Raw genomic sequence first — 17677 nt, 5'->3', positions numbered from 1 at the left:
AGAAAATAGCAAAAACGCTAAATTTTCTCGCTTTCACAACTCTCTGATATCTGACCAAATGAGTATCGGCTGCTTATTAAATGTTTATCAATATAATTTATTTTGTTACTCGCGTGTCCATTGAAATGCGACGATTACTGACTGACTTATAAAGTGTAGCAATAAAAATATTGAAACTGTTAAGGAGATGGAGTTTCTGATTTGTGAACATTTTTCTAATAAAAATCGAAATTGGAAACCGTTAAAAATTGAAAAAAGTTTTAATTGAAGAATTCTTTGTTTACAATAAGTTGACATTAACCGAGAAGAGCAAAGTACATTTAGAGAAACAATTTTAACCTTGCATTGCTCGAGTTGCAGAAATATGAGTAAAAAAATTGTTTACTGATAATTTGCAGTCCCTATTTTTCGAATGTATTTTGAAAAGACCATGCTGATTTTTGTAAGGATCTTTTGTATGTCTTGAAGTGATTTTTGAATATGTTTTCGCTGCAATTTGGTTACAATTCAGCTTCTTTTTGAAGTTTTGTTTGGCAATTTTCAGCTAGTTTAGTGGAATTATCTTTATTTTTTCAGCAGTAGTTTTGAAACGCTTGTTTGCTTGAATTGATTTTCAATTATTGTGATTTTTTTTCTGTTTTCTCTTCTGCAACTTGCCAAAATTTTGTTTAAGTTTGAGCTACTAGATCTTTGTAATGTAAGTGTCACCAAAATTTTCAATCCGACGATTGCAACCACCTGCCAGATTGGATCATTTGCTTGTTCTAATGAGAGTTACTCTTGGGAGAAGGTTCAAGCAATTATTGTAAACGTGTTGGTCTTTTTAATGCAAAATTTTTGCTTGGCTTTTTTAACTTTTGCTCACTTGCGTGATCTCAAATTCTCTCACTCCTAATTGTCAGCAGCTACACTCAAGTAGTGGCTGTTGACTAAAAGTCAAATGGAAAGTGCGCCATAATTGGTGGATGTTTTTTTAATTCAAAAATTTCTTTGGAATTAAAAGGGTATATAATATATTAACCTCATATAACGTCATTTGAAACTCCAATACTGATTTTAGTTACCCTTCTCCCCCCGCCTGAAGCACGTTTGCAATAGATTCAAGCTCCCACTAGTCATATGAGAGCAACTTTTCCGACGTTAGACGGTTAAGTTGAATTTTGCGACGGTAATTTGTTTCCTGAAAAACTTATATAATAACTTATAAAACAATTGCCAAGAAACTTCATGAAGAGAAAATTACTTCGAACTCTTTGTTGAACGATGGAATCTTTCTTAAACAATCAATCGAGCTTGATGTGGGCTTGTTTTTAAATATTCTAAACTAATGGAGATACATGCGTTTGTTTCTGTTGCAAAAAGTGTTTGTTGTCATTTCTTATGCATCATTGTATTGATACTGCGAGAAAAAAAGCTTGGCGAAGTTATTTTTTTAAGCTGATTTTGAGATTTTATTCATCCTCTATAGATCTGCCAAGAGATTGAACAGCTTTTGGCATCTACTTATGTTTCTAGATGATTCAGTTGGCAAAACTTTTTTCATTCGGGTTTAATCTGGACGGAAGACTTCTTGCTCAAAGATTATCTTCGTTCAGTAAATTGTTAACAGTATCACTGTGAAAGACCGCGAATACTAGAACTTTTCATGAAAGCGTTTCATATATGTCGCTTATGTCAAGCAGTTATCACCATTTGGATTTCTAGTTGTCTAGCTGAAAATGGCCAGTTTTTTTTTATTTTTTTCCTTTTTTATACTATGTAAACCAGTGGATAATACTAATATAATGAGCTGCTTGCTCTTCAATGGTGTTCAATGTTGAAGTTTAAAATCATAAAATTGACGGCCACTGGCCTTCAATTTGCGTTTATGTCGCTGTTTGTTTTTCTCTTTTCGTGTCATTTTTAATTGGTTTTTAGTAAAAAAATTTTTCCTTCTTTAGAATGAATTTGAAAATATTCTTTCTATTGGGATCAAACTTTTTAGGGCCAACTGGGGACTAGATACCATTCCAGTGAAACGAAACTTGATAGCCATGATAAGAAACATAATAAAACATGGTAATGCTTGCCAAGATGTTGCAATATTACACGGCAAGAAAACATCAAGATATGTACGAGCCTGTAGGATCTTTATTTGGGTGTCAAGAAAAAAGATTTTGGCAAGATTTACGATGAAATGTTGGTATTTCAATTTCTTGGCAAGATGTTTCAAGTAGTTCAAAAAATGTCAAGATCATGCATGTTTTTATGAAGGTGAACCAAATTTCGATTAACTGGGGAAGCAGCACTTTTGTCTAATAGTAGTGATTCCTTTATAAAACTGTTCATAATTTCTGAACGTTTATTTTCTCATCATTATTGATTTGAGAGACATTTTGTTTTTAGCTTCAATCAGGAGCATCAAAACTTCCAAATTAGACCAAACTCTCTGCTGCGATGTAGTAAATTGATATGATAAACAGGTGATGTAATACATATATACATCTTTGTAATTACTGATGTTTTCGATGTTTCAGCAATAGGGAGGTTGCTTTATACCTTAAGACACAATTTTAAGTAAATTTAAAATGTCTTGTGAACCAAATAAATTGTAATTTTCACTCTTCTCAACTTCTTAATCTCTTCTCATATTTTAGACATGTTTCTTCTATTATATAAGTATTTGGAAATTTCTTTCAAAGAGAAAAAGCGATTGGGTCTTTCTCATATATTGTGTTTGTAGTTTTCTGTTTCAGAAATCTCTTTAGATTTTTTGAGCAATTTTTATTTTGTTTCTTAATCGGGTAAAAATTTTTTCAATACTGTTGAGATGTCGTTGTTACCGATTTTGGTTAGCAATATTTGTTTTGTTTTTAAAACTAAATGCAAAAGGTACAAGTCGACTCGCGCGACATTGTGCGTAGCAAATAATGTTCTAGCATACTAACATACGTCTCAAGTTTGTCAAAAAAATTTTTCGAGTTGAAAAGATCTTTTGGCTGATAGTTTTTCGAAGCTCAGAGTGACTACTTTTTCCGCAACAACCTTGAGCACGACATTTTTATTTTGTAAAAATCATTTTTTCAGAACCCTCATATCATTCTAAATTTGAAGTTGAAAAACGAATTGCTTTATCAATTAGTTTGCCATGGATAACCGATTTTCACAGAGTCTTTTATTTCAAAAAGAACTCAGACTGAAATTTTGTAGTTTTTGAAAAAAAATGAAACGAATAATTGAAGTAGAAATTTATGTCAAGTTCCTTTTTTGGCCAGAATTTATTTTAAGAAGTCATTTTTAATTCTTGTGTCCTGTGTTCGCAAAACTTTGGATTTTACAGTTTGAAGCGAACCAAAAAAGATTTTCTATTTTTCAAGCCCTACGTTACAAATCAGTTTTTTCTATTTTTCAAGTCGAAGAATCGAAATTTTTGTATATCAATTAGCTAAAGCTGATGGATTCTGTCTCAATGAATCTTGGATAAATGGGTAATATGTTCAAAAGTCAACTAAGCATCATTTGAGGAGACCAGATAAGTGTTGAAAAGCATAAATTTTCTTAGTTCTTTCTCAACTTTTTTATGACGCTGCCTCAAATTTATTTATGCATTTAGTGGCCTGGACAGACACTGCTCCGTCTAATAAAACATTAGATTATCTGAAGTACATGGTAACGGAAAGCTTTTTGCAGCAATAAAGAAGAACGTTTTTCTTCTTCAAATTTCTATTTTTATGATTTTGAATGCCAATTTTTAAATTTTAGTCAACGCTCAGTAAATATCATAAGGCACGGTTTTAAGGCGTTGTGGATTTTATAGATATTAACAAGAAAGTTAGCACTTTATTTTGATTGAAGATTATTTTTTGCTAAATGAAAGCAAAAATATAAAAGTGATTGCTTCACGTTTTCCTTTCAGCAAAGATATTATTTACTTGTAACCTAATTGAGAGCTAAAACTACAAATATTTTGGCAATAATCATCAGAAAAGAGAAAATGGAACGTTTTCCTTTCTCCTCAAAAAAATAAATATTTTGTTGCTTCGCTCTGAAGTTTTCCAAATTTGGGCAATTTTGTGAAACATCCATTGTTTTAATTTGTAATTGACCCATTCAATATGTACTTAGCGTAGGTTCTCGCAGAAACTGGCAAATAACATTTTCTTTAAAAACCTTTGACATTTCTATTGAATTAAAAATGTGTTAGTAATTTACCTCCGTTGACTCGACAACTCTGAAAAACAGAGATACTAAACTGTAAACAAAACAGAATGTTCAAAAAGTCAGAGAAGCAAGCACAAAGATGAACAATTTATTTCAACTTTGTTTAGTCTATTCCTCGTTCTTTAAAAACATTGTTTTGTATTTTTTTCTTGCACAGCAGGAGTATAACGATTGATCGATTTGATTCAATTTTACGCAATAAATTTACAAAAATGAAAAAAAAAATGTACTATATTTTATCGATAATCTTTTGAGAGTTCAAAGTTACAAAAAACGAAGAAAAAAATTTCTCCTTTTGTTTTCCATTTATACATGTTTAGCGTCTCTTTAAGTTTTTTCGATTTCCAAGTTCTTTAGTGCGTTTTTGTTTAGTTGCATCAAAAACATTGTAAAATAGAATTTTTTGAGAAAAAAAAAACAATAGAAAAAAGGAGAATATAGAGAAAATAAAATTGAAGAATTATAATGTTTTTTCTTCTGTCTTTTGAATACAATAAATGCACAAAGAAAATTTTTCTTTCCGTTTTTATGGCCTGGCTAGCAATTTGTCGGTGTAATATATCAGCGTGCATTTATCAGCGTGCAACCTTGACCTACATTGGGATTGACCAGAAAAGTAACGAAGAATATACGGAATGTTTCAGATGTTTCCAAGTGTCCAAAAGTGTTGTTTTTGGGTGTGCAGTTTCAGTTTGGTTCTAAAAACGTAAAAACATCAATATGTAATTTAGAGGCTTATTGGCTGACAAATAAAAAAAAGTAGCACTTTCTGAAAAAAAGTAGCACTTGAAAAACCGACTGAGCTAAAAGTTGGAAGGAATCAAAAATTTCTCATAAAACAAGCAAAACTAACAAGAATAATTTTTTTCTATTCAATGAAATCAACAGTTTGCTCAATCATCATTAGATGGGCGATGTTAACCAACGTTTCTATTTTTGAATAGAAATTGAAAACTACAGGAAATGGGCGCAAAATAAATTATAGATTTATCATTTTAGTGTCACTTTTCTCCTCTAGAACACTGTGTTTTATACCAAAGAAACTGTAATCTTCTGTTATTTTTAAAACCGTTTTGTCAAAGGCGCCGCTGTAATTTCCGGTGGATTCGATAAAACAACGAAATGGCCAAAAATTGTTAAACAGCTCGAAAACCTCAAAAATAGGATTATTTTTAAACAAGTTTAAAACACTATCTGAACATAAAATTTCTATTACAAGCTGTTCATTACTCTAATGTACTAATAATTTACCTCAACAAAATTTTCATAATAATTTAAAACCCTGACCCTATATTTTTCTTTTTTTCCCGTTTACTTTCCAATTATTTAAATAACTCTCCTTTCTACAAATGCAATGCATTTGCAAATTTTAAAAATAAAATCAAAGTAGCCTCAAAGGTCTCGAAATGATGTTTCTCTATTTTCGCTATCATGCATAAACAAAAAGCCAAAATTCGAATGACGAAAAAAAATGGTAGTCTTGCATATATATTCCCCCATTTTGAAAATATGTTGGAACAAAATTTTTTTTCTCATTACCACAATTGAGCAGTTGAGAAAAAATATGAATCAACTTTTCGTCGGCGATTTAACTATTTGAATTGACAAATAAAAAAATTAAAAAAATGTTTTATCATTTTTCATGCCGATATTGTTTTCTTCCTAACCATACAATTTTGAAATACTAGCAAGACGACTCGTGCAGGTCTGTGCGTAGCACCGAATATTTCAATTTACCGCTCAAGGTTGCAAATAGAATTTTTTAAAATTATCAGAGAAAGTGTTGGGGGGTATTCGAAAGCAAAGTGTTGTGGTATCACACACAAACACAGAAAAATATACAAACCAACACTAAAAACACTTTTTTCTCAAAAATCCCAACACCAAAAAATCTTTACAAAATTTCACAGTTTTGATATTTCATGAGCAAATTGCCTCAACCTCTGCCTGTAGTTTTTTCTAACACTTATAGAAACAAACTCTGTCAAATTAGCTCCAATTTTCCTTTTCTATTACACAGACATACCACAAAAATTACACACACGCACACAAATACATACACAAACACATTTGCACACACAAACACCGTCACAAAAAAAACAGTTTTCAAAATCTATATTGGGCATCTGATCATTACTCAAGGTTGGCCACTGTTCATTTAAGATCTGATTTTTTATTCTCAATAGTTGAATTCTTGAGGCAATTGTAAAGGTAGTGGTGAAACTGATACTGAAAATGAACTTTTTGAAGCTTTTCGAAAAGCTTAGTCCTTTGTGATGTTTCATGAGCATAATGGTACTATTCGTTTTTAAAATCTCGTAAACTTGTTGCCGAAAAAAAATCAGAAACAATAATTTTTGGGCTTTGAAATAATTTGAGCCATTTTGCATCAAAAATTATGTAATTGTTCTAAGTTTTCAAGATTTCTGACAACTTTTGCTCTGCCTCCATTTGGCTTCAACTTTTAGAGGAAATAACTCATGCAAAGTTACTCTCTTTTTCTTTTTATCTCTTGCACACAAATTGCTTACATTTGAAACACGCGCAAAACTACGTACATCCATAAAAGCGCGCACACAAAAACAAACATCGCCACCAAAAAAAACGTTTTTAAGAGTTCTCTTTTGGCATCTAATCGTTACTCAGGGCTCCGCATGGTTGTTTGTTTTCAAGAAATTTTTTTGCAAACTTGTTGAGAAGATAGTATCGGTAATCGAAATGAAATGTTTGGAAAAATTCCGTATTGTTAATTTTGATGTTTCATGAGCATAATTGACCAAATCGGTTTTTAAAATTTTTGTTGATATGTTTGTTAACAGCTACATTTAAAAAACAAAAAAACAAAATTTTGATTCTGAATAAATTTGAAATTGCATTTTGTAGCTAAATTTAAGTAGTGTTTCCACTTTTTCAAAATTTCTGACAAATGTTGCACTCCGCTTCAAAATATTTCTTGTATGCAAGGGAACGTTGAAAGCTAACTACAAAGACTCCAATTTGATAAAGTTGAGGAACCTTGGTTATCAGTTAAACTTATTTTTTGGACTTCTTTCTTTAAAGTAAGAATAGTTTTAAAGAAATAGCAATTTTTAATATTTTTTCTGGACTGAAATGAAAAACAATTTCTTTTTTCCTTCAAAAGCGAAGTTCATTTTTTATTTGAAGGTTGAGATAATTGAAAATATTGAGGATGTGAATTATAATTTTTTTATAACATTCAAATAAAAACATGTTAAAATTATATTTGAATCAAAAACTTTTCAACCTGGCCATCCAAAAACTCTCTGACTTGTTTTTGTGTTTCCTTCTTCCAGAGGATATTGGTTTGAACGATCTGCTCTGACATTATAAAGAAAACAAATAAAAAGGAATTCCATTTTTTTCTGTTTTTTGATTGATTTTATGTTCGTTTCAAGAAATTCTCATAAAAGTTTTGAGAAAATTGATTTGGCTAATTCTGTGGAAGTCAATGCAACTGTTTACAGAAAAAAACTGTAGAAATTAGAAAAAATAAATCTATCTGCTTTAAGTTTCACAATTTCAAAGTTGATTTTTGCTTTTTCAAGATATATAAATCGCCTTAAATCTTCGATTTTCCATTTTTTTACACAGACAAGAAATGGTTCTCACTTAATTATGTAACCAGCAGAATACAATATAGACGGTTAAAAAAAATTCTAAACAAAAATTTCAGAATGTTTTTTGGTCAATTATTTTAAATTGTTAATTTTTAGTCTGAAAACTGTAGAAAATTACTGGTGAACACTCTTCAATTAACCTAACTAAATTAACCAAAAAGTTTTCCTTTCGTTGTTATCTTATTTTCAATACAAGCTGTCGCCCCATCCCAAGCGAAGTGTTATTGTTCCTTGGTAATTTTTCCTTCGAATTTTAGGGAATCCCCAGTTTTGAATTTTTTTGAAACTAAGAACTAGATTCTGAAGGCTACAAAGTGTTGTCTTTTTCTCTTAGATTCTTAAACAAAAAATCACATTTTGACTAAAGAAAACAGCCAACTTCGCATAAAAATCCCCCATTTTTGAAAAAATGTTGGAACAATAAATATTTTCTGAAACAAAATTTTTTAAGCGCAATTGCTTCGAAGAGTTACTCTCATGAATCCATTGATTTTATTGTGTTGGTCAATATGCAACATAGCTCGAAAGAGAGTTTCTATATGGAAGATTCAATGTTCCATGGACTATAATTACTGGAGCTTAGGGAAGAATTATTTTTGGGGAAAAATTTCTGCTGCTGCTCATAAAAAATTAGCTGAGCAATATTTTCCGCTGTGAAACCAGTGTGCTGTGTTTGTTTTACTTCTTTAACCGTTGTTTATTTCAGCCTTCTGAGTTTTTGGATTTTTTCCGTTTTTGCCCCCCCCCCCCCCCGTACGTTATGCTCCCCAAGTTACAGAGCACGTGACATTACATAGTAAATCATTATGTAAAAATGTGCACGTGCGTCTGGTGGTTGCACCCACTAAGCTGGAGGCACAAATGGAAGAGATCCGAATTTCTTTTTACTTTATGTGTCTTTTTTCGTTTCTTAGAGTACTCGAAATTTTGGGAAAACGCTGATTTTTGTGACTGAATAAGAAAAAAATTTAATCTATTCGCCCACGGCAACTTTTTTTAGTTACTTTGTCTTTTTAAAAAAGAAAATCCAAGTTTGTAGCGACCATTTAATTTCAAATAACTGTCGCGTATGGGATTCAAGTTTAAAAATTGCACACGTGAGAAATCACATTACTATAGGTTCCACTCAAGAGCGCGCAATGAGTGGAACCTAGCATTATTCCCATGTGACTCAAAACGATTAAACAATCCTTTCATGAACCCTTTTCCGTGAGAAATAGTGAAAATTATCTAAAAATTGAAATAGTTGTTGAAAATTTGAAAAATTCTCAATTAGTGTAGATACCATGGAAATTGGCCGGAAACTACTCTATGATACACCAATTGCATTTTTTATAGGTTTTATCTGTTTTTCCAAATAAAAAAGATATGAGTGAACTTTTAACAATGTTTCTACATTTTTCCGTTTTGTTCTAATTGGCTTGTTTTTTCAAATTTATTATAAAAAACAGTAGGAGTAATTTGTGACTAAATGAATTGGAACTGAAAAATTTCCAAGAGAATTAAATTTTCTAAAAAAATTTCTAAAACTGAATTAATAAGTCTGAAAAAAGAATTAACTAATGATAATTTTTGATTTTTAACAACTGTTTCCAGGTGTTTTTAGACCAAAATAAGTCAATCTGCAGGTATTTTTGTTGCCCGAAATTGTTTTCTTAACAAAATTGAAACATAGTTTTATAATTTGCCCGTTTTGTCAGTTAACAAAACTGGGCTTTCCGAGGGCTTGTCCTCCTGGAAGCGCACTCATACACCGTTTTATTCAAGCTAGAGTACTGAACTGATGCAATCGGAAAATTACAAGTGCTGTGCCACACCAAATTGAACATTTGGCGAGAGGTTGCAGGGCAAACAAATGACATCGAAGAATATTTGTTTTCAGGAACCGCTAGGTCCTTAGATTATGAGTTGTTGTAATTTCCGCAATTCGTTTTCATCAATTTTATCAAAAAATTTTTGGCTCACATAAACAATTCTTTCTTTTCTGATTATCAAATAGGCAGCACAATTGAAATCCGAAATTGAATAACAAAATGAAAAATTTCGAAAATGTCCGAAAACAGGCAGAAAGTATTAGAATTATAATTTCTGTTTAAAAAAACAGCGGAGAACTTTTGGTTTCATAGTGAAATTGGTATCCAGATGCAGAGAGTATTAGAAGCGTGTTGTATATATTAGAGAAAAATTATTCGAAGATGACTCGAAATGGACAGAATTATTTTGACAATTGCCAAATTTTTTCTCAGAGTTGAGAAATTGAACGCAATACTGTCGCAATTCTTTTTTTGAAAACTGGATTTCTTAACACTATTTTTTGTTTGCAATTCTAGGCAAATATTGCTTTAAAGTGATCACTCATTTTGGCCTGGGATGCCATAGTAATAATTCGAAAATTTTTTGACCGGGAAAATGGGGCATATAGTGCTCACAAAAATTAACGGCCCGAAAAATTTAAGCCGCAGCTACTGAAATAATTAAAATGAATTTATCCTTTTTCCTCAGATTTCATCCGATAAGCATCAAGTTGATTGAAATTTTGGTAAATTGGTCGCAAATTGCGTTGTACTTGGCCAAAAAGGGACAAAAAAGATCCAAACATTTTTACCTTACTAACCTTTTCAAAATGAAGTCAAAAGATGTGTAAACAAAAAGTGGGCCTGTGTTTTTTTTTTCAAAAATTGTAGAGCACTTAGACCTCAAAACTCAAACGAACGGCTTTTAGTTTCAAAGATTTTGCTGGTCTGTTTTTTTCACAAAAAAAATGAGTAAATGAGTTTGATGAAGATCAGGGGTACAAATGGAGTTCACCGGATTACTTTACTCACAATTATTAGTCAGAACTTAATATGCAAACTCAGTTCTAAATCACCTTTTATAAGTTAAAATTTTAACTTATAAAAGGTGATTTAGAACTGAGTTTGCATATTAAGTTCTGACTAATAATTGTGAGTAAAGTAATCCGGTGAACTCCATTTGTACCCCTGATCTTCATCAAACTCATTTACTCATTTTTTTGTGAAAAAAAAACAGACCAGCAAAATCTTTGAAACCAATAGCAGTTTGCATATTAAGTAGCTCATCAGTTTCCCATTCCTCGGATGACAATTTTTTTCGTAATTTGTTTCTAACCTTCGTTATCCTAAAACCCTTTGGCTATTTTACAGCTAAACTTTCCTGAAAAATAATTGTGATTAAACGTAAAACATTTGAAATTGTCCTACATGTAATCTTCCTAAAGCGCACCGCTGCCTTAACAATGCCTGACCTTTACTAACTCTTTAGGACTTAAACAACTACCAACAACAATATCCGATAGACTCACCAACGCGACCATCCGAACTGAGCTTCGACACAATTTTGTTCGGAGAAGACGAAAAAGCGATTTCAACTCCGGTTAACAAAGTTAATCAAAGTCCTCTTTTCATCATGAGCCCAATATCGAATAACAGAGCGTCTCCTTTGACTGTAATTGGCGCGCATCATGAAATAATTCCTGAAAAAGAGCGAAATGATGAAAAATCTGAAAATTTCCAAAGTTCAGCTGATGCGCGTGAAAAGTTTCTTCTTTCATCCAGCGAACTTGAACTTAATCAACCTGAAATTAATGTGAACAACTTTGACTCGCATGAACAAAACGACGCTGATATTTTAAACGCCATAAATGAAGAGTCGAATTCGGCGATTTCATCTCCCGCGGAGCGAACTGAAAGTGATTTGACATTGACAAAACAAAAAGACTATCACTCAGAACATTCTAGAACAAATCAATCTGATGACGTAATTCTATCAGCTCAAGCCACCGAGCCCATGGCCTCTGATTGGTCAGATATTAACCAATCACAGCATTCAAATAACCTGTCAGTTCAAACAGGTTCTTACCAGTCGTTTGACCCTGGTTCGATTCCAGAGTTAGACAATAACATGATACATGGACAAACTTTGAAAAGCGAAACGAATTCGCCGAACTTTGCTGATCACAATGGTCTCTCACATCAGAAAGTTAAAATTGCAGATTTAAACTCGAAAGCACTCGACGCAGAACTTAGCTCCTTGACACATGAAAATAGAAATGAAAAATTAGCTATTTATAAAGTTGAGAACGATCAACTAATAAATCAAGCCGACGTTGTAAGTGAGCGCAAACTGAACTTAGAGGGGAGTTTAATTGAATTTGCATTACCGTGTGACTACAGAAACACGTTAGATTTAAACTCAGCTGATGACGAAAAAGCGAAGGCTTTTAATAATGAGAAATGTCCAGAACAAAGCAAACATTCAAACGATACGCCACTAAGCTTGGAATGTGACTTGAGCCACAATACTAGTGGCGATTCAGCTTCGAATGTAAAAACGCAAAATTTAATCTCTGAAACGGCGTTAGAATTAAATACAGACAGTTACAATGTAGAGCAAAATGAAGCATTAGGTTCTGAGGTTATTGATAAAAATGAAGAAAATTCAATCGCCGGTAGCAGCAGTAGCAGCAACGAAGAAAGTAAAACGAGCATTATTGAATCACAAATTGGACCTGTTTCACTAACTAATTCCTATTCCCCGCAAAATATGGGAAAAACGGAACAACTGGAGCGGCCGGAATCCGTGCACAATATTCCACCCAGATTATCCGGCTCTATTCAGAGCGTTGGTAGTCTGGATAAAAACAACCGGCTGCCGGATGAACAAGGCAGTATTTCAACCAGCAGTTTTGGCTCTCCGGTGAATTCAGCAGTTATTCAATTCAATTCCAACAAAGAAGTTAGCAAAAATGAAGATGCTGTTATTGACTGGCAACCTGATAATGAGTCATCTTTGCGTCGACCTAAAAACGTTGCGCTTTTGAATCGACGTTCTCTTTTGACCGATTCCTACTCAATAGATCCGGACGATCAATCGCGCTACCCGGAGTTTTCAGAGCCCTCGAACCCGCGCTCTAAGACGCTATCTTTGTACCTTGATGACCCGGAAGGTTCTCAAACATTTTATGACGTAAACAGTGACGTCAAAGATGGGCCTCAAACTCTGAAAGAAGTCTCGCGGTCGAGGTCTTTTTCGCCACAAGCGGAGGAGAAAAAGCGAAAAGGAAAAACTCCTGTACCAAAGGTTGTTCGAAGTATTGGAAAAGCTTTCCAGAAATTTACTGGCCGAAAGAAAAATCTTAAAATCTCGCAGGACGACCCTGAGAAAGAAAACAGCGGCAGTATTAGTCTTTTAACTTATCAGCAAAAGAAAGGAAGCCCTAACACAACATTGCGCTCGGAAGAAAACGAAACAGATCAACGAAGTCTAGATATGAAAACGAAACAGGATAGCGTAATTGATGCGAACGAGGAAATAACCAAATTCCCAGCCGACGATATGAATGATAACCTTGAAGCAGGCGTGAACAAATTTGAACCAGGTATGAATGAATTGGAAGCAGCCGTGAATGACCTTGAACAGATCCAACCACCGTCGGATTTTGCAAGTGACAGCCTGTCAATCAAAAGCAGCGACGCAGAATCAGATGTCAATCAAAAAGTAACTGTCGCAATGCCCCTAAATGAAGAAAACCGAAGTGAACCAGAGTCCAAACAGCCCTTAGATGAGCCAACTGCGCATGATCGAATTAAAAGTTCCCCGAAAAAGAAAGCTGCCCCTATTTTGCCCCCTCCCGCGAAGTACCGGAACCATTTTGGCTCTTCGGAAGATTCAGACACCTCATTTGAAGTGGAGCCAGATCCGAAGCCGATGCCGCGAGCCAGAAAACCGAATCTTCAGGATGCTGAGATAAACAAAATTGATCCTTTGAATTCAACTCCGCTTGAGAATATAATTGATTCACCAATCGATAAAACTGATGATAAATCATTCACAATTGAAGAAGATATTATTTTAGGTGAACCCAGATTTTCAAATGTTCTAGAACACAGCGCACCCCCACCACCAGGTTTCAACGATTCTTCAAACCTGGACGTGTCGACTTTTGATGAAGACGTAAAACAAGACATCGAAGAACCAAGCTTAAGCTCATCAACTGCCGACGAAAATGATATCAAAGTTGGTTTGAAAAAAGATGCTAAATTTGTTACAAGTGATTCTGAAAACGAAGCGATTTCTGAAGCTATATCTCTATCAGCCGAAAGCTCGAATAACGATATTGAAGAGAAAACAGTCGATTTAAGCTCAGAGGGTGAAAGCGATTGCTTTGACTACGCTTTACTATTGCCACCCCAGAAAGAACCAATCGAGTATGTTATAACTCCGATGGTCATAACAGCTGCTGAGAAAAATACGGTTGAGTCGTTCGAGCAGGAAAATCTTGACGAGCTGTTTTTCTCAACACCCGAAGTTACTATTTCTTCAATTCCAAATTTTGCTGATATGACCAAAATCAAAAGGCTGACCATTGACAGCGAAACAGAAGCCGAAATCTCTGTAGTTCAAAATGAAATTCTTGAAAACGAAGTTGAAACAAAAGATCTTCCCGGATTTCTACAGGAAGCTCCGAGCTCTGAAGAATCGGAAGGAAATTTATCCAAAGAAGAAATTTCAACAAGTTCAGCAGACGATTCGTTACTGGTAGATGGCAGTGATAAATTTTCATACACTTTCAAAGTTAACGAAGCTTCTGATAATGACGTCAGTGATGTTACGCAATCAACATCTAACGATGACGATAATAATGACGCAACAATGTCTGAATCGGACACTTCCACACCAAGTGTCACGTCTTACAACGTTGAGTCCGAGCATCAGCTACTGACCGCTAAGAATTCTTCAGAGGTTCCTGATGTTATAGATGAAGAGTCGATAGTTTTTGTCTCTCGAACTAAAAAAGAAAGTGTGTTCGATCCACCGGCCGATTTTGCTTCAAACTCACCATCAGATGAAAGCTTTTCATCAAGTTCTGACAGAATTGAAATTGCTGCAGAAGTTGCTGAGTCTTCAAATTCGCCCTTAGATGAAGAAATTGTTTCAGAATCCGAAAAAGTTATTGAAACGTTTAGTTCTCCCGTTGTTCCGATTGATTTCGACAAAAGTGATGATTTGAATCTTTCAAGTGAGAACGAAAAACGCGCGAATGAACTTCTAAATACATCAAATTTGTCCCTAGATGACGAATCCAAGTCTGAGAAAGCTATTTCAGAGTCAGAAAAAGTTACAGAAACTTTCAGTTCGCTTGTTGCACCCCTTGAAATCGACACAAACGATAATCTGAGTGAATTTGCTGAAGAAGTTAGTCAACAAAGCGCTGTTGAAGTTAGCACAACAATTGAAAATGAAAACAGATCTGACTCAATTAAACCAATCAGCGTTGACAATGAGATTGACAACATCGATGACAAAGATGAAACTATAAGTCAAAAATCAGAATCAACCGACAGTTATGTTGAAGTTACAACTCAGTCTAGTGGAACTGCAGTTTCGATCCCCTTCCTTGGAGCTCAAATTGAAAACAAAACTTCGTCAGAAATTCCAGAAAGTTCTGGAATTAACCTTGACAATACGCAGGATAGCATACCTGTCGATCATTCCACGCCTACGGGAAGTCAGCTTGAACTAAGTAGTATTGACTCCGAAAGCGCAATTTATTTGAACAGAGTTAGCGCTGATAGTATTTTGGACGGAATTTTATCAAATTTAGGACCAGATGTTAACGACCAAAAGGCTGACGAAAGTGATGAAAGCACAGAGAAAGCTGACGAAATTTCAGCAAACGCGGAACAGCTTGAAAATTTCCTCGAAGCACATGAAAATTCTGATGACATTTCTGACAAAGCCGATGAACTTGAAAACTTTTTAGAACCATCTGAAAAACCTGAAGAGACTTTTGAAAACGATGAAAAAATTGAAACCATCCTTCACGAACTCGAAAAAACTGACACTGATGGAAGTATAAGCTTCGTTGAGGTTTCCGAAAAAGAAGAACCGGCTTCTGATAAAATTGAAGAGTCTTCAGATCAGGAGGAGAATTCACAGCACGGCAAATTGTTTTCACGTCAAAAATCTGAAGAGGACAGCTCAGCTATCTCTGAAGATATGGCTGAAAAAGAGAATCTGGAAGTCATTTCACAACAGCAGCAGAATTTAGAGGACAAATTGAAAAGTCTGAACAGTTTTGATTTCAGTGAAGATGAAAATACAAATGACGTCATTTCACACAAGTTAATCGATGATGAAGACGAATGCATGGCAGAAGTGAGAGAGTCTAACCGAGTTTTGCTGGCCAAGCAGACCAGTTTGGATTCGATGCTGGTAAGTGCGCGTGGCGTATCAAATAGACTAACTTTATCTGACCTTCATTTATCAGATTGTAGCTCTTTTCATTTCTTCCTAAGTAAATATAATCTGTTCTGATGTTGAGATATGAAGTTGAAGAGTGAATGCCTTACTGCTTTGTGATTGAATGCAGTACTGCTTTGAGCTCTCCGCAGTTCATTAATGTGTTAATTTTTTCACCTTTGTTAATTTCTCTATCAACGGTGTTTTCAATAACTTCTGTTATTATATTCAACTTACCGTTCTCTAAAAGCTATTATTGACAAGAAGCTATTTTTAAAAGTTATGAACATTGCAGGAAGCTTAAAAAGGTGTTGCCAATTTCAATTTGTCGTAAAATGTTTTTGGTGGCCATTTTCTTGTTTGCTAAGACACTTTTTTAGAGATGTTTTATCGGACAACTGTTCGCGTTTTTGTTTGTAACTTTTTCACTAACACGTTTCTGCATATATTGATTACTGTTTTCTCATTTTCATCAGCTATGTTTTCATTGAAATTGTTCAGGGACAGATTGAGCAATGGTAGTGCTATTTTCTTGTTATTAATTGAATAAGATTGTTTCGCTGAGGCTTAAAGGGTCAAGAAATCTTTCAATGCTTTGTAACAATGAGAATGGCGTAAAGTAATTATATCTGGTGCCAGATCTTACTTACATAAAGACTTACTTACAGATATAAATACTAATGTAGTCTTTTGAGTTAGACCTAATACGTCTTTTGATCATATGCTAGACCCTCAAAGAACTCTGTTAATTTGGGTTGTACTTTTGGGATGTGTTATGCATTGCTTAAGAAACTTCTGAAGCAAGGTTTTCTTACCTGTGAAGCCGAAAAACGTATGAAGTGCTCGAAATTTTTAAGTGAGATCTTTTGCTCGAGTCAGCAAAAGATAAATTTTTAAAAAGAAACTGCTCGACTCATTAAAGTATTTTCGTGTTGTACAAGCGGGCATTATTTACTCAACGCAAATATTAGATGACATCTGATTCTAGTTATGTGCGTGATCGGATATTATGCGACAATTCGATTAGGTTAACGGAATTTTTATAGCCATTAGGCAAAAATCCTGAACTAAAGTTTTGTGAATATTTGGCGAATGCCAATTATAACACCTAAAAAGGAACTTCAAGATCCGCTTGATGTTATGAAGTTGCCCTAACAGTCGTCTTTTCATGAAAAACAGTTGATAAATTACATGCAAAAATGTGTCATTATTTTTCAATGTTATATAGCTCTCTAGTTATGTTTTCTCTACTAAGTGTCATCACGGCCAATGATTCTGATTTTTGTAAAGCACCAGTGAATGAAGAGTAAAGGTTTGAAATTGCTCATCAACAGTTTTAATGCAAATAATTTCGAACTGGTAGTTGAAAAAAGGTAGGGAGAATGGAGTTGAAGTTAAACAAGATCGTAAAAGTGCTCAAGAATCGAAAATTCTGTTCAATATTTGATTGGTTTTTTAAGTTATGTTTCTATGTAAACCATTTTTTTAGTCACTTGGCTACATTATATTACCAAACGGATATTGCATTGCGCCCTTTAAGTATTTTATTTGGCTACCACAATTACATTGACTTAATT

General features: G+C 33.9%; 1 protein-coding gene across 5 annotated transcripts in view; it reads left to right on the top strand.

Annotated features, from left to right (window-relative positions):
- The window catches only part of LOC142337780 (uncharacterized), a 113523-nt gene that overhangs the window by 41344 nt on the left and 54502 nt on the right, over positions 1–17677 (top strand). For 4 of the 5 annotated variants that reach the window (XM_075387293.1, XM_075387290.1, XM_075387291.1 and 1 more), the window contains one exon: positions 11121–16073. The exons of the other annotated variant lie outside the window; for it this stretch is intronic. In XM_075387293.1, the coding sequence (XP_075243408.1) occupies positions 11121–16073 (4953 nt within the window). The remainder of the gene's footprint in view (positions 1–11120; positions 16074–17677) is intronic. 5 annotated transcript variants of the gene reach the window in all.

The sequence above is a fragment of the Convolutriloba macropyga genome, chromosome 4, assembly GCF_964194025.1.
Source record: "Convolutriloba macropyga chromosome 4, txConMacr16.3, whole genome shotgun sequence".
Lineage (NCBI taxonomy): Eukaryota > Metazoa > Xenacoelomorpha > Acoela > Convolutidae > Convolutriloba > Convolutriloba macropyga.
The sequence above is the reverse complement of the archived record's forward strand: the minus strand, read 5'-3'. Positions and strand labels throughout refer to the sequence as shown.